Source organism: Diceros bicornis, chromosome 7 (assembly GCF_020826845.1).
Source record: "Diceros bicornis minor isolate mBicDic1 chromosome 7, mDicBic1.mat.cur, whole genome shotgun sequence".
Taxonomy (NCBI): Eukaryota; Metazoa; Chordata; class Mammalia; order Perissodactyla; family Rhinocerotidae; genus Diceros; species Diceros bicornis.
The window spans coordinates 72,473,575-72,496,195 of NC_080746.1; the positions used below are offsets into that span (position 1 = coordinate 72,473,575).

The window sequence follows — 22,621 nt, forward strand, 5'->3', positions numbered from 1 at the left end:
CTAATAAGGGATACTAGATTATATGAAGATCTATTTCAGTTTTTATCATCTGCAATAGTCTGAATCTCTGCCTCTGCAGTTAGGCTGGAGTTGCCTCAATGTTCAAGTCTCACTGGTATGATTTCTGGTCTTTATTTACTAACGGTCCCTTTCATGATGCTTTCTGAGTACCCAGTAGATTAAAATTTTTTTATGCATAAAGGGAGATCGGCAGTCACTGTTTTGTTTTTTTTAATACTTTTTTTTTCTTTTGCTGAGGAAGATTTGGCCTGTGCTAACATCTGTTGCCAGTCTTCCTCTATTTTGTATGTGGGTCTCCGCCACAGCATTCCCACCAATGAGTGGTGTAAGTCGGTGCCTGGGAACCAAACCCCGGCCCATGAAGCTGAGGGTGCCAACTTAACCACTACACCATGGCTGGCCCCAACAGTCACTGTTTTAAAGGATTTTACCTATCTCCAAAGACCTAATTGTTACAGCTACAGTCAGCCATGGCATCTTTGGTTTAGCTCATTTGAGGTTCCATATCCCCCCCCCCCGCAAAAAAAGGTTTTTCTGGCCAATTATTAATAAAAAAATTTTGACGTCTTTGAGAAAAATATTGTGAATACAAAGAGGTATGACAGAACCTGCACTTATTAACAGGTTCATCTCAGGGACATAGAACACAAATAGTGACTTACCCATCTAGAATCCAGCTATTTTGAGGTTCCTTCTTTTTGGAAACATTGAGTAAAAAGTAAAAATAAATTTTTTGAGCAACCAAAATATATTACAAAGGCCATGTGCTTATTGCACTTTCTAAGAGTGCTCCTCAAATCCTGTGCATTCATTTTTTAAAAACTGTTTATCTTGAGATAATTGTAGAGTGACATAAATACAGAGATCCCATATATTCTTCACCTAATTTTTTCCAGTGGTAACATCCTGCATAATTACAGTACAATATCAAATCCAGGAAATTGACATTGATACAATTCACTCGTCCTCAATCAGATGTCACCAATTTTACATGCACTTGTGTATTTAGTTCTAGGCAATTTTACCATGTTTAGATTCATGTGATCTCCATCAGTTGAGATACAGAACAATTCCATTACCAGGATACCTCCTGCTATCCTTTTATAGTCACAGCCGCTTCCTTCCTTAACCCATGGCACTAACCTGTTCTCCATCTCTATAATTTTGTCATTTCAAGGATGTAATATAAATGAATTATACAGTGTAACCTTTTGAGGTTGGCTCTTTTTCACTCAGCATAATTCCTTTGAGATCAACCCAAAATGTGTGTACAACAGGTTGTTCTATTTCTGTGTATTCATTTTTAACATGGAATTTTTACAAATGCAGTTATCTGGTTTCTAAGCCCACTTATTAAGAAGTGATGATCTATTGGCATGAAATGAGGCCCCAAAAAGCATAAAAACTAGAGTTAGCAATAAGAAAGCTCAGCAGTTTAGGGCAAGCATGGTGCAGGACTAACTGTGCCCTGGAGGCCCACTGTGTTACAGATTACAACTTGAGGCTTATCATGACTGAGTCATTAAGGAAACTATTAAATATGAAAAGGCAAGATAATGTATTTTATTATTTTTTTTAAACTTTTTTTATAAGGACAATTTTATTTTATTTATTTATTTATTTTGTGTGTGTGTGTGAGGAAGATCAGCCCTGAGCTAACATCCATGCTAATCCTCCTCTTTTTGCTGAGGAAAACCAACTCTGAGCTAACATCTATTGCCAATCCTCCTCCTTTTTTTCTTCCCCAAAGCCCCAGTAGATAGTTGTATGTCATAGTTGCACATCCTTCTAGTTGCTGTATGTGGGACGCGGCCTCAGCATGGCTGGAGAAGCCGTGCGTCTGTGCGCGCCCGGATCCGAATCCAGGCCGCCAGTAGCAGAGCTCGCGCACTTAACCGCTAAGCCACGGGGCTGGCCCCAAGATAATGTATTTTATAAAATCTCATTTTAGGTCTGCACTTAAAATTGTCATTGGCAGTATATATATTGTTGTATATATTTTTTTTCTGTCTCTATGTTTTTGTTTATTGTTATTATCTACTACTTAATGAAGGAAATCAGGGTATTTGACCTTCTCCCTCTGACTTATTTCACTTTGCATAATACCCTTAATGTCCATCCATGTTGTCACAAATTGTTGGATTTCATCGTTTCTTATGGCTGAGTAGTATTCCATTGTGTATATATACCACATCTTCTTTCTCCATTCGTCCCTTGATGGGCACTTAGGTTGCTTTCAAGTCCTGGCTATTGTGAATAACGCTGCAATGAACACAGGGGTGCATGTATCTTTATGCATTGGTGTTTTCAACTTCTTTGGATAAATACCCAACAGTGGAATAGCTGGATCATATGGTAGTTCTATCCTTGATTTTTTGAGGAATCTCCATACTGTTTTCCATAGTGGCTGCACCAGTTTGCACTCCCACCAGCAGTGTATGAGAGTTCCCTTCTCTCCACATCCTCTCCAACACGTTGTTTCCTGTCTTGTTAATTATAGCCATTCTGACGGACATGAGGCGATATCTCATTGTAGTTTTGATTTGCATTTCCCTGATAGTTAATGGTTTTGAACATCTTTTCATATGTCTGTTGGCCATCTGTATATCTTCTTTGGAGAAATGTCTGCTCAGGTCTTTTGCCCATTTTTTAATTGGGTTGTTAGTTTTTTTGTTGTTGAGATGCATGAGTTCTTTATATATTTTGGAGATTAACCCCTTATCAGATGTTGTATATTCTTAAATAGAGCTTGTTGAACATATATGAGGACGTTATATCGCCTAATTCTTCCTGACTTGTTATAACATGCATTTTGTTTTGGGACTTATTTTTACTTTAGCATGTAATTATCATTTGAATGCTCTTGAAATTATAAATTATTTGAGAGCAAGGACTTTGTCATTTACCAAGAATCATAAAAACTTAAATGTCTAGGAAATCAAGGCCTAGAGAAAAGGGACTTGCCCCCAAACCACAAAATGGTTAAACACTGAAAAAGCTGGGACAGGTGAATCCTGTCACCTACTTTACTGCCTCTTATTTTTAACCATACCAGTTCTTCAAAGATGCACATATAGATGCTTAACAAATTCCATGTGAATTGAATATTATCTTTATATCAAAGTGATAGATTTTATGAGAGCACATTATTAGGAATTTTATTGTTTATAATTATTTAACACAAACTAAATGGAATAAGAGCATAACATACTAGACAAAATGACATGAAAAGGCATCACAATGAACTCTGTACAGAGAGTGGGGTTGAATTTTATTGGGGTGGGGAGGAGTTCTAAAGTCTAAAGTCAGTGTATATGACTAAAATCACATATTGAAAAAATTACTAAAATTGCCCCAAAGTACAATACAGATTACTGTTTTTTTTCAGCTGAGCGCCAACCAAATAATGGTTTACACTTAAGAAACAGATACAAAAATGATAGCCAGCCCTGGTGGTCTCGAGGTTGATTCGGTGCTTTCACTGCTACACCACCCACCTGTCGGCTGTCCTACTGTGGTTGCTGCACATTGCTATGACACTGAAAACTATGCCACCAGTATTTCAAATACCAGCAGGGTAACCCATGGTGGACAGGTTTCAGTGGAGCTTCCAGACTAGGAAGGACTAGGAAGAAGGACCTGGCCACCCACTTCCAAAAAAATTGGCCATGAAAACCCTATGAATAGCAGCAGAGCATTGTCTGCTATGGCACGGGAAGGTGAGAGGATGGAGGAAAAAGACGGGTCAGGTTTCAGCTGTGCTGTACACAGGGTTGCTAGGAGTCGGAATCAACTCAATGGCATTAACAACAAATATGATACACATACACATAATCTTTAAATAGAATCACTCAACAGAGGCTCACACAATGAAAGTCACAGGGGAAGATAGACCTGCCTGAAGAGATTATGAAATTTCCCACTTATGCTCCCACCTCCAGACCACATGCCCACTGACTCTGAAGGCAGGTGGGAGGACTCCCCCTCATTCACTGTTTCCTGCTTGTGAAAGTTACATGTGGTTGATGCAACTCCATTGTAGGTCACATGGTCACACAGTACCTGTGGCCTTGTCCCAAGCTCAAATGGCAGACTCTTGAGGCTGCTTCTAGAGTGGAGACCAACATCTCACACATTCCTGTATTTAGTCAGAGGTCTTTCTCTCAACAAGGTTGCCAGAAGTTTCTCTTACCACTCTCCCTTCAAGAAGTCACAGAGAGATTTAAACCTGCTAAAGCTTTTAAAGTTTTGGGCAACCTGGAAAAAAAATTAAACTAACATTTATGAATTTTAGAGTGTACAAGGTGCTTTCACATAAATTCTCCCATTTAACCTTCACAATAATTTGCCAAAGGATTTCCTTAAAATAGGGCTAAGTAGGGGCTGCCCTCGTGGCATAGTGGTTAAGTGCACGCGCTCCCCTGCTGGCGGCCTGGGTTTGGATCCTGGGTGTGTACTGAAGCTCTGCTTGTCAGGCCATGCTGTGGCAGCATAAAGTAGAGGAAGATGGGCATGGATGTTGGCTCAGGGCCAGTCTCCCTCAGCAAAAAGAGCAGGATTGGCATGGATGTTAGCTCAGGGCTGATGTTCCTCACAAAAAAAAAAAAAAAAAAAAATAGGGCTAAGTAACTTACCCAAAGTCAATAGCAGCTGGCTAGTAGAATTAGGTCTAAAATCCAAGTTCCCTATCTATAAATGAACTGCTCCTCCTTAGAAAGATATGAATCTCAGAAAATAAAATAATTCCTATAGGCTTCTTAGCAGCAAAATTTTGGATTATTGGTTTTGTTTTTTAAACCAGATTTCCTCTAATCTCATTTTGCATGGTCTAAGATAAAGATGGTTCTGTACTATCTGTGTACACAGCTCACAGGAATAATGGAAGGCAGCCTCAAAATTATGCTGGAGTGGGGCTGGGCAGAATAAGAGGAAATGATGGTTTGGGATTAAAATTTCCCTTTTGTTATTTTTGCAGAAGTTCCCTATACTGAGACCAGAGCTATCACTACTGCCATCTGCTGGTTGGAAAGAAAAACTGTTCATATGTTAATAATCTTGCTATTACTATTGTTGGGAAGTGGTGGTTTCTTAGGTTTTAACCAGAACCTCCAGGTTGAACCCTGAAATTTGTATTCTGAACCAAATCTCCATGGATTCTCACGCAGCCAGTCCATACATTGGAGAACTAGTATAAGGCTGTGATAGATAAGAGGTAATATTTTTCTCCATCACTAAAAATAAGGAAATTTCATTTGGCAAATATGGCAAATGAACAGTTGTAATCTCAGACTACTATTTACAGTTGAAGCTACTTAAAAAACAAACAAAAACCCAATACACCAGCAGGTAAAACAATTTTATTTCACAGTTGTCTTTAAAACCACAAAGACACTATGTTCTTCATATAAAAACATTAGTAGAGATAACTATACTTTCTAGAAAATGATTATATAGACCCTTTCAAAGAAAAATGCATCCCATTATATAGTTTCATTGAAGTTGCTTGGAAAAAACTCACATCTGGACTGATTCTTAAAACATACCATTACACCACTCTGCATCTTTTGGTTCAAAGTATAGATTATTGTCATCAGTACATGTTCCTGCATTCTTACATATTTTATAATACACATATAGACTGGTTTATCTCTTAATGTTCCATTGGTTCATCAGCCTTTTCTGCAGGTTCATCAGCAGGTTGAGCCGGCTTAAGAGGGGAAGAAAAAAGAAAATATGTAAAAAGAACATTTGACCAATACATACTTCTAATCACAAATACTACATTATAAAAATACTTACAAGGGAAAGGGGTTAGGAGATATTTTGGATACTCAATTTTAGTTCATTGCCCTGTTAAGATTTCTGAAAAAAGGTTTTTTTTGAATAGATATAATTTTACAGTTCTGAAAACCTAAGCATCACTGAACAATTCCAGCATTTTATCATACTTTGTCTTGCTCAAGAATAAAGGCCTTCCTTTTATTACTACTAGCCTTAAAATACAATCGGCACATTTTAGACATTCTTTTCCTCTTTAGCACTAATAAACACAGCAAAAATACAATCAAACAAACCAGCTGCATAGCACTGCACTACATTCTTCCCAACAGTGCTGGTTCTTACCAACATCAGTTTAAATAATGCAAATCTTGCTCCTCCAAATATTATCAACAATATCCTTTTCAAGTTGAAAAAAAAAATTCATGCTGCAGAAGAAATTTCTATATAGGACACTTTGTTTTCAATTACACAGCTATCAAATAACCATCTTTAAATAGCAAATGTGTATTCTAAACACCCAACAAAAAAGACCAGTATTCAACCTGAGATTCACCAACATTTCTTGACACTTTTCTCACTATTTGTGAAGAGCCAACTTAGTTTCCAAAGCTGGTCTCCAACAAACTTTCTCAGTCCCCACTCCTATAGAATCTTGGTTGGCCCTATGACTTGCTTCAACCAACAGAAAGTGCATAAGTGATGCTGTGCCAGTCCTGGGCCTCAGCCTTAAGAATGTCTGGCAGCTTTCACTTTTGAGCTTCTGAACTTGCATGAGGTCCGAGATGCTACCCTGCTAGAGAGACCCTGGTGAAGGAGAGGCCCTGAGAGCACATGGACAGAGGCCCAGCGATCCTAGCAGAGGTCCCAGCCTTCTAGCTATCCCTCTAAGATACCTAGAAAGTGTGAGTAAAGAAGACATGTGAGAAAGCCATTTTGGATGTTCCAGCCCCACCCCCTCAACTGACTGCACTGTTTGAGAGATCCCAAGGGAAATCAGCAAAAGAGCCATCAAGCTGAGCCCCAGTCAACCCACAGAATCATGAGAAACAGCAATATATAACCAAACCATCAACTCTTTTTGTTTATGGAGATCACTGCCCCCTCAGTATTTTACTTCTGTCAGTTCTTAGTTTTCCTACTGCCATTTGAATTATGACCCTATCTCAATAATTAAAGACAAAAATGGTAGGTTTACACAGTTGTGGAAGGAACAGCAGTTTACAATAGAATTAAAGCCTCTTGTGTTATGATTAGTTATATACCTGTGCCTTTCTCTGTGGTCTTTCTTCAAGACCTTCCAGGAATGGAGACACGTCATCATCATCATAAATTGTAAACTCCAGGTCTTTACCAACAATTCCAATGGAAACATTCTGAGGAGAAAGAAGGTAAAAATAAAAAATCAAGAGAATTTAGGCTGGAAAAATGCTTATGATAAAATGTTGGGTGAAAAAAGCAGAATAAAAATTTATATAGCATTTGAATAAGACTCAAAAAATACTTACGTGTAGGGAAAAAAGAAAGAAGAAAACTAGTACATCCCTGTAATTTGCAGATTTAATATTCACTTTTGGTAATCATGAGTAACCCCAAAGGTCTATGTCACCTAGAAATTTGCAACTTGGCTCGTAATGGGAATGGGCTGCAGACCAGCGTGAGGGAGCGAACCACTTAGCTAGGAAGTAAGCCTAACTCGTAAGAAATAATCAAATTTGTTTCTTGTATAGGACACAATGGTTCTTAACAAGGAAACAGAATAAATTTGGGGTTCTAAAGTGTTACATTTGGTAGGGGCCTAGAACTATGTTCTACGTGGAAATATTGAAGAGCAATTCTTAAAATGTTCAGTGAATGCTAACCAGTGCAAAATAGCTCCTGTAAGATTAAAATTTTAGTGAAAATTTGAGGCATAAGGATATACAGGCCATTCTCTATGATTCAATAAAAATATGAAATCAGGAAGCCAGATACCTGAGCAAACTTTCCAAATTATAAATGTCAACAGTTAATTCTATACCCAAAATTTAAGATAGTCATTTTGGAGTGACAACATTATAGATATTTTAAACAAATAAAAACAATTTAATGTACTTTCCTAACTTTCTTTGAAAGAATATTTATTATAATAAGAAAAATTATTTGAAAAAGATTATGCAGGCTATTGTCTTCACATACGTATTAAATAATAATTATCCAATCACTGTAACAAAATGGATTTATAATATGCTGACTGATCTCACTTTAATTAATGATCATTAACCTCAAGGCCTGTAGTAATTCCTGCATTGTATTATATGGGTCTCTAGATCATTCAATCTCTCCTTTTCCCAGAAAACTCTTTCTAACATTCTCCATTCTCCTTGAAGCTGACAACCTTGCTCCTATTTCACTGAGAAAATAGAAGCCATTAGAAGAGAACATTCACAAGCTCCCACAGCATCCACTCTTTCCTGCATCTATGTCCCTAGACTCTATCTCTTCCTGTTACTGTGAATGAATAGTCTAATTTCCTCTCTAAGGCCTGTCTTTCCACCTGTATACTGTTCAAGGACATTGGTCCACCAGTTTCTCATATTTCTCCTACATAAATGTTTCCCTTTATACCGGATTATTTTCATAATACAGCAGCAAACATGCTGTAATTTCTCCCATCTTAAAAAACCAAAACAATAACTATATTCTCTTTCAGCCACTACTCTATTTCTCTGGACCCACAACAGAAAATCTCCTCCAAAGAGCAGTTTCCAATTCCTCTTCTTCCATTCTCTCCTGATCCCATTCCTATCAGGCCTTTGCCCCACCATTCCATTAAGATTGTCTAGTCAAGTCCCCAGTGACATCATTGCTAATCTAATGGTTAACTCTCAATCCACATCTTCCTTGATCTATGAGTAATTTTTCATTCCCTTCTCCTTGAAACAGTTTCTTAATCCGCTTTTAAGGATGCCTCATTTTCCAAGTTTCCCTCCTACCTCCCTGGCCATCTTTCTCAGTCATTTTTGCTGATACCTACTCACCTTCCAATCTCTAAAGGTTCGAGTGCCCTTGGCCCAGTCCTGAAACCTCTTGTCTAACTATTCAATTCCTTTAGCAACCTCATCCAGTCCAGCCTCTAAGAGCCATTTCTACATAAAGACTCCAAAATTTGTAATTCTAGGCTTGACCATTCTCTACCAAACTCCAGGGGGTACACATCTGATAACTGCTTAGTCTATATAGCCAAATGGACAAACAACAGGCATTTCAAATTTTATATGTCCTAAATTGACTGCCTGATCTTCCTCCACAACCCCTACCCCAAAACCTGTTCCTGCAACTGTCTTATCCATCTCAGTAAATCATAAATCTCTCCTTTCTTTAATCAGGCCAAAAACCTTGAAGACATCCTCTTTTGTTGTTGTTGTTTCTCACACCCTCACAAGCAATTTGTTAGCAAACCTTTCTGGCTCTAATTTCAAAACATACCCAAAACTAAACCACTTCTCATGGTCTCCAACTCTATGACTCTGCTCTAATCCACCACAATCTCTCACCTGAATTACTGTAACAGCCTTAAAACTCTTTCCACCTAGGCTCCACTACAATCTATTCTCAAGATGGCAACCAGAGTGACTCCTTTAAACCCTAAATCAAATCATGGTTATTCCTCTGCTCAAACTCTAACAGCCTGCTCACAGTAAAATCCAAAGTACCTACAGAGGTTTCTAGGACATACACAATCTTGCCTCCATTACCTCTCAGACTTCATTCCTTCTCTTCCTCTTGATCACTGACTCCAATGACTTGCTTTGAATACTAGGAACATTCTGGACTCAAGCCCCTTGCATTTGTATTCCCTGGAATAATCTTGCTCTAGACACCTGCATGGCTCACTTACTTTTCCTCAAATTTCACTTTCTCAGTGAGGCCATCCTTGAATACTCTATTTTAAATTACACTCGCCACAAATCCTTCCTATACCCAATTGGTCATTCTCTCTCCTATGAATATGTTTTATTTTCTCTACAGCATTTATCACCTTTTAATATACTATATAATTTACTTATAGGTATATTGTCTACCTCTCCCCACTTGGAAGTATATTCCATGAAGGCCAAGATGTCTGCTGTGTTTACTATTCTCAGTGCCTAGAGCCTGCACATGGTAGGTGCTCAATACATGTACTTGTTAACTGAATTAATAATACGAAGATATTCCTACATCAGACACTCTACATCAGACTTACTGGTTTTATTGCTTTATACCAAAAAGAAATGTTTAAAAATCACTTCAAAATCCAGTCACTTAGTAAATAGCTTAAAGAGAAAGAATGAGGCAAGGCAACCATCTCCCAAATCAAAGAACTCTAAGTATACATTCCACTATTACTTACATTTATGCAGTGAGTGATTAAACTGAAATGTTAACATCTACAATTGGAAAACGTGGTATTTACCTTTGTAGTTAGGTCCTGTTCGGCAGGAAGTGTCTCTCGTAAGGCACGCAGACCATGCTTAACCAGTTCATTCAAACTGCCTATAGGTAATAAATTAACAATTATTTCTTAACTTCATCTTCATGCTAGGCTTCTTTTATTTGTCAGGTCTAATGGTCTGAAATCACGGTTTTGTCACACGCTAAATATATCAAAATAAAAACAGCCAAAAATTTAACAGTTAGCCATATAATCTTTTAATAATAATCAATAACATTGGTAACTATTATTTTATTTAATGAGAGGATGTATGATTTTTGTTACTAAATTTGACCTTTTCTTATGCTGTTAATCAAATTCCTGATTCACAAATGATACAGCTCAAAGTTTTGTAGAATGTATTCTGTGGAATGCTAGTTGCTGTATTTGCTCTTTATAAAAGGAGTCTCCAACTCTTTTTATGTGGCCAGTACTACCCTGATACCAAAACTATACAAAGGCATTGACAAGAAAATAAAACTAAAGATCAATATCTCTTACGAACATAGACACAAAAAACCTCAAAAAATTACCAGTAAACCAAATCCACCAACATTTATATGTTTATATAAATATTCATATATAGTTTATATTATACACCATGACCAGGAGGGATTTATCCCAGGAGTACAAAGCTGGTTTAACATTCAAAGATCAATCAGTGCAATACACCACAACACAATGAAGGGGAAAAAAACACATGATGACCTCAACAGACGCATAAAAAGCATATGTTAAAATCCAAGACCCTTGCATAAACAAAGCACTTGACAACCTGCCCTATCATCACATCTTACATCTTTTACCTTTCTTTCCCACAGCTACATGGACTTTTTACTTGTTTATGGACTACTTAATGTAGAAAAGTCTGGCTAAAAATAAGAACAGAATCATAGAAAACTGAAAGTTGTAAACAAAACTTACAATTGGCAGCTAGTACAGTGGTTCTCAACTCTGGCTGGGGCACACTTCAGACCAACGGAATCAAGAATCTTCAAGGTTGGGGACATATATTTGTATTTTGAAAAAGTTCTACTGGTGACTGAAACTACTATGGTAGCCAGAAGAGGTAAAAACCAATATGTGTGACAGAAATAATAAACACTTCGTGGGCTTAATTTTTTAAAAAGTTTTCTTCATGTGGAAGAAGACTGATAGTTTTCTTCATGTGGAATACTGTGTTTATTCACAATGGAAAGACTGGAAGGGGCAAAAAAAAATATATCACTTACACTCCATAAACTCAGACATATGTCTCTCCAAGTAAGTACGAGCTGATTGAGAACGGGCTCCAATGGACATAGCTCTGCAGTCAAAATAGTTAGCAGAAGGACAGGTTTGGAAAATGTGAGGACCCATATCCTACAAATATAAAAAAAAAAAATACACAACATAATTCTTGTATATAGTTGAGCTAAAAATTAGAAATTTCTAGTCAGCTTTTCAAAGTCATTAAAATATAACAATACTCAATGAACTTACATCATAACCAGCAATAAGCAGCCCAACACCATATGGTCTCCGGCCATATCGTTGCGTTGGTATCTGGGTCTCTTAAACTAGTTAAAGAGCCTATTCTAACAAGGAATAAAGTAGTATCTTTATTTTCTAATTAAACATTAACAAAGAGTTCTGGTGGTTTTTTAGATCTGAAATGAGATTTTATTTTAAAGTAATAAAAAGTATGTTTATTTTCAGATCACATATAATGACTTATTGCCCTTTTTTTTATTTTTATTTTTTATTGAGGTAACATTGGTTTAGAACATTATATAAATTTCAGGTGTACATCATATTTCAATTTCTGTGTAGACTCCACTGTGTTCACCACCCAAAGACTAAACATCATCCATTACCACACACATGTGCCCAGCCACCCCTTCAACCCTCCTCCCTCCCTGCTTCCCCTCTGGTAACCACCAATCTAATCTCTATGTGTTTGTTGTTGCTGTTGTTTTTATCTTCTAAGTTCTGGTTTCTTAATTGCTGTGTAATCCACCACAGAAAGAAGAAAATAAAACAGAGTAATATTTCTTGGCCTAATATTAATAAATGTTTGACTATCCACCAAACCCAAGAATGAGTGCTAGCTAAATGATCTCCTTTCATGTAGAAAATCTCATTTGTTTTGAATATAAGGGGTCTACGATTTTTGAAGACATCTAGAACCACCAATAAAGAACTTTAAATCTCCTCTAAAAATGATGCTTGGATAGTTTCCCTGAAATTGGGCTTATCTAAGCCTGGAAAATATCAATTGCTTACAAGGGCTTATGAAAGACCAACACAATTCCTTATTTAGAACCCCTTCTTTCATGGGAAAACTCCCCACGCTCTCCTTCTACATTTTAAACATTCTGTTCCTGAAAAGTGACTGCCAAAGTTTTCACAATCCTACCTATGTTAATGTATTATCATATTCCTAAGTAACATAAGGATTAAGTATTAAAACTCTTTAAAGTTTATGTCCATAAATGCTAACATAAAAAGGATACTGCTTCCAATTAGAGATACAAGACGAGACACAGGAAGAGGTCTGTCAAATACAAATCGAGAATCCAAACACTCCTGGCGCATAAAATTACTAAAAAAGAAACAAGAAAAATTAGTAATTTCAAATCATAGAGAGTTATTCCAATCTAAATAAAGAAGTTTGATTTCTTTTTGCTTTCTTCCAGACATTTACATGGATTATATCCATATAAGGGAACCAGAAAGACATGGCCACAAGGATGCATTTTTATACTAAACTCTGGGGCTACTTGAGGTTTTTAAAAAAAGACTAAAATATTCCTCAGCTCTACATAAGCTTTGTCTCAGAGCACTTTATAGAATAGAGAAGAGAAGGCTGAGCAAGAGAAAAAGAACAACCTCTCTGCTCTTATCCTTCCCACTGTCAATAAGATGTCTTAATTCTAGGTGTTGAACCAGCAAAAAGAGTAATTACTTTGCTGTTTTCTTGAGAGCTAACTAAAATTTCCCCAATAGAGCAACTGCAAGAAATAGAATCCATACTAAGACATTGTTACGTATTCTTGCCAATGTTACTTCTATCCATAAGCAGCACTCTAGAGAGATACTGGACACTAGACTATTGAGTCTCACTGTTAAACCTGGCAAGACTCAAGCAAGTATAATATTGGGGCAAAGGGAATTCATGCGTAACTATTAAAGACAAAAGAATAAACAACAAGAAATGAATATGCGCCTTTCTTTCCATGTTGCTTTGTCCCGTTTATGTGTATATCACGTCTGACGATCAACTGGTGACTGCAAGAACCAACCTATTTGTTCAGAAATTTTATTTAAGTCCATTTCCCAAGGCTGTCTAAAACTGCATTGCCCAATATGGCAGCTACTAATTACATGTGACTAGGGAGCAGTGAAAAAGTGGCTAGTCTGAATTGAGATGTACTGTAAGCACAAAATACACATGAAATTTCAAAGATTTATTACAAAAAATAATGTAAAATATCTCATCAATAAGGTTTTTATATTGATTACATGTTAACATGGCAATATTTTAGAGAAACTGGGTTAAATAAAACGTTTGACAATGCAACATATTTTACATTTTCAAGAGCTGACAGAAACCGATAATGCTGTCACTATATTGCTGACCTAAGACAGCAGGAGGCTTGCTAGATAACTTGAAAATCTTAAACATTAGCTTTACTACTTGTCCTTAGTGTTTATATTCTTTCTTCCCTAATGAAATCACAGACTTTAAGAGATTAATTTTGGCAAATGACCTCCCACTTCCCAACACACACACTCATATATTACCTGAAAGGCACTATGTTAAGTGCTCTATGTGTTAGGCTATTTAACAATGACCTTGAAACAGAAAAATACTAGAAAAATTGAGAGTTTAAGTAACTAGCCCAATCTCAGATACTAAGTGGTGAAAGTGGGAACTAAACTCAATCTGCATGATTTCAAAGCCCCAGTTCTTCATTTATACACCGCCTCTCAACCAGAAATAATCTCTATCTCCTCTGGCCTCTCACAGAAATCTACCTGTTACTCTCCACTTTCTACTTTGTATTATAGATACGCTACTAGATTTTGAGTTCCTAGAAGACAAGATCTATGTCTGATTCACCTTTGTATATCCTGCAGTATCTAGTACTGTGCTTTATGAAAAATAAATGTCTAATAAATACTGGCATATTAAAGAACGCAAAGGTAGTTCGGCTGATCCTTAGAAACCAGACAAAAATGTCAAGCTCTTCTTAGACATAACATTGTCTCAAACAATATATAGTGAGTTAACAAGTATTATTCAGTGACTTCCTAAAAGCTTTAATATTAATACAGTCAATTCTATTAGTTACGACAGGGATCAAGAAATGGAATACTTAGTAACTGTCCCCAAATCCACTAACGTATTCACAAGCTTAACTTACAAACACTCTGGCAGTCAGCTTCCTAAAATATCTTATCTGGATCTTTTCAAGAAATGTAATCAATTACGAATCAAAAAGGGTATTTCTTTTGTTTTTCATGATCATACTCACCACAGCAGTCTAGCATCAGCAGTAAGTCCCGCAATTGAGATACCAATATGGTTGTCAACATGGAGAATTTTTTTCTGATGAGCTGCAAGCTCTGACTGTGCTCTCTAAATAGAGATGTCATAAAACACAAAAACAAGTTTACAATTTTATTATCTATACAGTGAAACTTACATTTGATAGTTCTGTTTTCTAAAGGAGGAAGATATATTTATTGCTTTACTTACCTTCAATGCAACCAACACTGCATGAGTTTTCGATTTCAGACCAACTGTGGCTGAACCCTGTTTGACAGCTTCCATTGCATATTCAATTTGATGAATCCTGCCCTAAAGAGAAAAAAACCACACATCTTAGAGTCATCTTATAAGACGCTTTTATATATTTAAAGTTAGAGTTCCCAAATCTCAGGTGAGCATAGTTAAATCTCAAATGATTTTTTTTTTAAGTAGGAAACTTACTTTAATGATAAATTTAGGTTCCAGGAATGTCTAAAACAGTTATATTTCATTTTCTCCCAACCTACAATGTCATGAATTTATAAACACACTGCAGCTACCAAAAGCTACTTCATAGAAGTAGTATAAAACATTATTTTACCTGAGGGCTCCAAACAGTGACATCGTTGTCATACTGGTTGCGAAACTGAAAGTAAAAGAAAAAAGACCCATTAATACAAGAGCATTACAAATTCCAAATCTTAGCAAGCTCTATCATTAAAAAATGGTCTCCCATCTGTTTCCACTCAATATTAATGCAAAGCTGTTAATGCAACCTCACTGAAGATTACTACTGCACTCAGTTGCAAGCCAATGCTACATTTACCATGAGCTAATGGTGGGGGGCAGATCTAAATGGCACCTATCTTCCCACTGCCAATTCTACCAGTGTTCACAGCACTCCTTTTGGGTGCAGTTACTGAAGTTCATTTGCATCAACTGTCCTTCCGTTCTTTGCTTATGCTTTTCCTTTAGACTGGGCCCTAATAAATGGTCAAAAGCATTCTCTTTCCTTAAACTAGCTCAAATATCTATCTCTTTAAGTCTTCTCCATCTTTTCTCCCAAAATCCAACGCATACTCCCACCAGTTCTTTATCTACATGTTCCTTTTTACCGTATATTATGATTAGGGACATGTCTGATTTATCTTTGAACCCTCACTGCACTTAAAACAGTGCCTTGTATAAACATTCATATTGAATGAATAAACACAAGAATATCCTCAGGAAGTTAGAGGTGGACACAAATACTATAAGACAGAACCGTTACTGCTTTAGTGACCACATTAAAACAAGTCTCCAGCACAGTACTTGGGAGAATGACCATGGGGATGAGAAAGCTGAGGTGCTGGAAAGGTAGACATAGGACAGGAAGCCCTGAGCCCTAGACTGTAATCCTCATTCCATTACTTTTCTCAGCCTCGGTTTACTCATCTGTAAAACCAGGTGACTGGACAAAGTGACTGAAAACGGCCTTTTCTGATCGAGCTCTGGAGGAGAGAGATATCAGACAAGCCCACCAGGTAAATGGACGCGGTCCAGGAACCCAACCCCTGGGTCCGCACTTGGCAGTACAGGGAGGCCTCTTAAGTCAAGTCCCCATTTTCTCCCCTCTCTCCCACACTGAGCACGAGGGGTCACTCTGGACCGCTCAGAACGTACTCCACTGAAGGAACGAACTCCGCTAGTACACCAAGAACGTGGTGTCCGAGGCCCGGTGGAAAGGGAAACAAGCCCGGGGAAAGGCCGCACCGACTACCGACCGCCCCTCTCCCGGCCAGGCCAGAGATGCTGAATCACTGCCGGAACCCTCCCGTCGGCTGAGGTTCCCATGCCCCGTGGCCCCGGGCCGCTCTAAGAATGACAGGAGAGACGGCTCGCCATCCCCCAGTCAGCGGACCTCTGCCCCAACCCTGCCTGGGCTCGGAATCCGACGCACCATGGCTCCGGCGCGGGCCTGACTGCCACCTCCTGCAAAGCTGCGGATCGAGGAGCACCGCCGAAACTACCGCTCGGCGATCTACTGAGAAGTCTGCGGGATTTTGACGGCGGCGGCGCAGGCCAGAGCAGTCTATTCCAGAAATATCGATAGGCTTTCAGTGCTCCCCCGCCCTCCAAGTTCTCGGCCGTCTCGATAGTGGGCGGGGCCCCGGAAGATGGAGGAACTGATATTGGCGGGAAAGCTTGGACCAGGAGTGCCCGCTAGGGCTAAGAGCTGCGGAGCGGCCACTATCAAGTCACCCTTTTGGATCCTCGGAGAAATTACCCGTGTGTTGCAGATTCCCGCCAGTTTTCACCGACTCAGCCGGATCCGCCTGAAATCGCTCGAGACGACAGCTGCGACTCTGGGTGACGGACTGGCCGCTCACCCTCTCATTCGGCGTCCACAGAGATTTGGCGTGTTGTGTGTCTGTGAGAAGAAGGAGACCGCAAGAAAAGCTACAAAATAATGGACCGTTTCTGTGTGTCAGCCATACCCTTCCTTGAGTATCTTGTTTGTGCACATGCTTTTCTTTCTACTTTGAAATCCTTTCACCCACTCCCTGGAGAACTCATCTTTCAGGGCTTTGCTGTCGTTGATCACTGTTTATCGCTATTATTGGTTTCCCCCCACCAGACTTAACTCTTTGAGGGCACTAATGTCTTTCTGTGCCCTCAAAACCAAGCACGATGCCTGATATACTAGGCTACTAAGGAAAAAAGTTGACATTTTCTTCTGAAACACGCATTTTCTCTTTTGAGAGTGTCTTTTAGTAAGTCCCAAATGAAATAGTTTAGGACACTCTGCAAACAGCTGCCCACCTAATATCTACCTACTGCCAATGACTTATTTTCTTTACAAAGAAGAAAGGATGAGTAACTAGACGCCGGAAAGGTAAGAGTTGAAAGCGTCCTTAAAGATCTAAGTTTTGCAGATGAAATAAGAGACCCAGATCACTTAAGTGATTTGCTCAAGTTCCGAGCACTTTAGTATCTCACTCTTTTTAAACCTTTTCGGTTATATATTTTGGACATTTTTTCATGTTAAACATTTTCCAGGTTAAACATGACTCCCTAGTATTCTGCGTTATGAACATATGATATTTTATTTAACCAAATCCCTATTGTTTAATATTTAGGTTCCCCCATCCCTGCTTGATATATTTTTTTGTGTACATCTATACTCCTTTCTTTAGAATAAACTCCTAAACATAGAATTTTAGGGTCAAATGAAATGGATATTTCTAAGGCTTTTATAAAAAGTGCTAAATTGCCCTCCAGAAATGTTTTACCAATTTATACTCTCAACAGTAGTATATGAGAGTGCTCTTCTCCCTAAATTCACCAATACTGGTTGTTGTCATTTTTCAAAATCACTGTTAATTTAGTGGATTAAATGAACAGATTTAAATTAACAGATTGTTCTCTTTTGTTTCCTAGCACCTAGCGCAATGCCTAGCACATATTAAGTGCTTAATAAATACTATTAAATGAATGAATGTTGAATGAATGATTAATAAATGATCCTTTAAAAATGATTATATAGTAAACATTCTTTTCTACATATCTCTATATATTCAAATGCCTCACACATTGTGTATAATAAATATATAACTCTTTTTACAAATAAAATCATACTAGACTGTTTTATACTAGACTTAAAAGGTTATGGCCACCTTTTCATGTCCATAAGTAATGATCTGTATTATTTTCAATAGTTGCCTAGTATTCCATTGTGTAGAAATACAATAATTTACTTAGCAATGGGTGAGCAATTAGATTATTTCCAAGTTTTTGCTGTTATAAAAGTACTATAATGAATATTCTTGTACATGCACACATGTTGTATGCTTTCCTGATTACCTCCTTATGATGAATTCATAGAAATAGAATTGATGTTCAAAGGGAACCCAAATTTACAATTATGATAAATATGGCTAAATTGCAAAAAAAAAGTTATATCAATTTATTTTCTACAGTGCCTGAGAGTCCACATTATACCTTCACCAATACTGGATAGTAAAAGTACTTTTTACCTTTATCAAGTTGATAGGCAGGAAGAGAAAAAACCTCTTGCTTTAATTTTATTTGTATTTTTTGATTACTAGTAAAAAAATCTTTTCAGATATGTTTTGGCTGTTTATGTTACTTTAGTGAATTGCCACTTCATTCCTTTTCTCAATTTATGATTGTGTTAATCATTTTCTCACTGATTTGTAGGAACTCCCTGCCATTAGGGATGTTAACCTCTTATTACTGTGTTACTTTTATAGAAAGAGCCTGTTGGATACAAAGAAAATAAACCCACTGAAGCTAGCTCAAGTAAAAGTGGAGGGGTGGGGGTGGGGATATTGTAACTATGTAACAGAAAATCACATAAACATCCAAGGATAGGAAATTTCAACTTTTATTTACTGAAGTATTCCTAGTGCCTGGAACAAAGCCTGACATTATAGTAGGCACTCACTAAACATTGGTTGAATGAATGAATGAATGAAAGAATGATGCATCTCTCACTCTAAAACCTGTCCTTTTGATTATTATCTCCTAAGCACATATCTGGGGCTTTGGGATATATCCTTCATTCACAGTGATTGGCTAGCCTCTTCAGAATGGCTCTTTTCAAAGCTCCTCTTGTAAACCATCAGAAGGGACATTTTTGGCCTTTTTGTCAAAAGGGAAGATCCTAAGCACTTACTAAAGATTTTAGATGACTTTCAGCTCCTCTATTCATGTTTTGGGAATTTGGCTCAGGATACATTTTGGTCCTTAACCAGGAGCTGAAAAATTGATCAATAAACATATTTTTTAGGAAGACTGGGTCAGCAAATGTAGCACTACTTCTTTAATTTAAAGGTCATTGGTAAGTTATATCAGACTTTTTTAGAATCAAATAAAAATAAATTCTAAATAAAAGGCAAGTTGAAAATTTTTTCCCGTGGACATGTAAATCTCATTGTGTTACTCTGTTTAGCAACTGTGTTTGGAGTGTTGAACAAATGAGTAGGGTGTGATTGCAAATAACACTCTTTTCCCAACACAAGTTAAAACAAACCCTGTGGAGTTAATTTTTCCCTGATCCTTGGATGAAATATGGCACAAATATCATGACTCTTCTGACATTCAAGTAAAAAAAAAGTTAACTAGTCAATTCAACAGCCTCAGATCAGTAATTAATAAGTTCAATATAATAATAAAAACTTTAGGGGCAAAGCCCCTTCCCTCCCCCAGCTTGACCCTGCTACCACGGCAAAAGGGGAATGCTTGACTTCCTCTCTACGTACTTGCCTAAAATTTCTCCCCTAACGCCCCCTCTCACCACAACTACCAGCTGGGTTGCCTTACTTCTCCCTAGTTGAAACAGAGGAAAGAGCAAGAGTGTTCTTAACTTGGCTAGTACAGTTCTGTGATTAAGAGTTGATGCTCTCTGAGCTTAGCAGGTGTTTACACTTGACCCTTGTTACTTTATGTATTCTTTGGAAACACCTCCATCCTCACCTTACCCCCATGAGCAAATACTGGCAATCTCTCACTTGCACTTGGGTAAACACATGTCATCTGGCCTTTAGCTCAATGTCAGTTGCTAACATCTGTGGTATACACCTCCAGCTTCGTTCTCCGCAGATCTCCTCATGCTTCCACTTGATTGCCTTCAGTGGCCCGTATCTAATCCAAAGAAACACCCACAGAGTGGCTTTGCCTCACGCCTCTGGGAGTGTAGACTTGGGCCAAATCTAAAACTTATCTTTCCAGTTAGTCAGTCAAAATTTCTTGCTGCCTACGTTTCACTAGAATGTTAGCTCCATGAAAGCAGGAGCTTTTCATTTATTTTGTTTACTGCTGTAGTCACCTGTGCCTAGAATAGTGCCTGTACTTAATAAGAGCTACATAAGGATTGAATGAATGATTTCCTCAGATATGAGCCAGACGCTAATCCTCTATGACCCCCCCACCGACACCCACCCCCAACTCTAGAAGTCATTTATCAAAGTTCCATTAAAGCCTCTCCCTAGGCCTTAGGAGAGGAAAAAGCAATGTCAACACATACCACACCAAAAACCCTCTCAAAATCTTCAATTTTTTTCTGACTTAAAAGTGGGTAGACAGTTGAGTTGCAAAAGCAGCACCCCCCCTCATTCAATTTCTTCTTTTGGTGGTCTTCCACTTTACTGTGGAATGTGGGAATAGTTGGTGCTTTACTTTCTTAGAGCCTCAGCCAAAACAGAGATAGAAAGAGTACCATTTTAACATCCTGCTACACACAGAGAACAAAATTGCACTTACTTGTTTACATGTTGTCTCCATCTATTAAATCATAAGCCCCTGGAGGATGGGGACTGGGTTCTATTTCCCTTTGTATATATATTTAATGTGTCACACAAACTAGGTGTTCAATAAAGTTAACAGCAGCAGTAGTAGTGATAACAATTCCAAGTATATTGCATAGTACCAAAGATTGAAGTCCAAAACTCTGTGTTTCTAGTAGAAATCTTTAAATTTGGAAATATTTATAGTAAAATTGTAAAATTGTTTGCACTTTAATGCCACTGCACTAGGTATTCTCTATTGCCCCTGTAGATCTACTTCACTCTTTATGGATTATAGCAGCAAGGTCCCTTCCTCTCTGGCTTCTGGTGAGCTCAGCTGATGGAGGGCACTAGCAGGAACAGAAGGCAATAGGAAAGAGGTCAGTGTATTTATTACCCTCCCTCACCACAGGTTGGCAGTGGTACTGCGTCATCCTTTGCCGTTTCCCTGACCACATTCTGATTATACTCTCTTCAGTTACCCCTTTTGAGTGTGCCATCTGTTTCTTCTGGGACTCTGATGGATACAATAATATTTTGAATTTTTACAGGGTGCAGGAGGTATACAATAGTTTTTTTCAATGTGAGAAAACATTCTTGAAGTTTAGTTTATATTATGCTTCTAGGAACATTAATATCAGTAGGTCTGAAACTGCTGGAAAATAGAACCTAGGATTATGATATATACCCCTCCCTGTTTTCCATTTGCTCAAATATACAGGAAAAAAGGTCAGCTTACAGTTGGTCTTATAATTTTTTTTACAATTAGAAAAGAAATACACATTTATTTTAAATGTTTTCAAATGCAGACAGTATGAAAAATAATCCCCTATTATCCACTAGGTAGAGAAAATCACTGTTAAAATTTTAGTCATTTTTTCCCCTACAATAATATCTACCTGAAGAAGAGAGAAAAATTATCCTGAGAATATATTTTCCATTATTTATAATATGTAATACAGTGTCTGCATGTGCATATGCAAATTGTGGGTGTGGCTCTCATTCCATAGAAAGAAATACTGCATTCTTTAGATAGACTTGAATCTACCCCTGTGCTCCCATCCTGCCATGCTGGTGGAAATTCAATCTCTGTTCTTATTGAGCATTTCTTCTCCATCCAGGATTGTACAAAGTTCCTGGGGCCTTAACTATTGTGGAAGTACCTAGAATTACTTCAAATTATTTGGTTGTCTGTCCACATTGATTTACTGCTGAGGTTCTTTTTTGTGCCATCTTCCCTTCAGGTCTGATGACTCCAATATTCCTTTACCACCCTTGGAACTCAAGAATCTGGAATTGAGTGAATCTGGCAGCCCCTGCACCCAGGTGCAGCCTTCCTCTTTGAGGTTTTGCCACCATCCTGGGCTCTGTCACAGAGCAAGACAGGAGTCTTAGCTGTTCACTCAACCTACAGGCTTCAGATTTCTAAACCTTGAGGAATCTTTCTTCCGCCTCACCCTCAAAGGTGTTTCTTTCCTTTTTTCCTCTCCTCATTTCAAAAGACAGAGCTTATGTTGTCTCTAAGAAGCTTTTGCTTTTTGCCTTACAAAAATCTGAGATCTG

General features: G+C 37.9%; 1 protein-coding gene across 1 annotated transcript; it reads right to left on the minus strand.

Annotated features, from left to right (window-relative positions):
• Window positions 1–5,358: 5,358 nt before the first annotated feature.
• Window positions 5,359–16,793, minus strand: PSMA1 (proteasome 20S subunit alpha 1). The gene is made up of 10 exons (XM_058546033.1): window positions 16,711–16,793; window positions 15,373–15,417; window positions 15,000–15,101; window positions 14,776–14,879; window positions 12,751–12,839; window positions 11,738–11,808; window positions 11,488–11,617; window positions 10,238–10,317; window positions 7,065–7,175; window positions 5,359–5,728 (listed from the first exon to the last, which is right to left on the minus strand). The coding sequence occupies exons 1-10, from the start codon at window positions 16,711–16,713 to the stop codon at window positions 5,672–5,674; spliced, it is 792 nt and encodes a 263-aa protein (XP_058402016.1). The 5' UTR covers window positions 16,714–16,793; the 3' UTR covers window positions 5,359–5,671.
• Window positions 16,794–22,621: the final 5,828 nt, after the last annotated feature.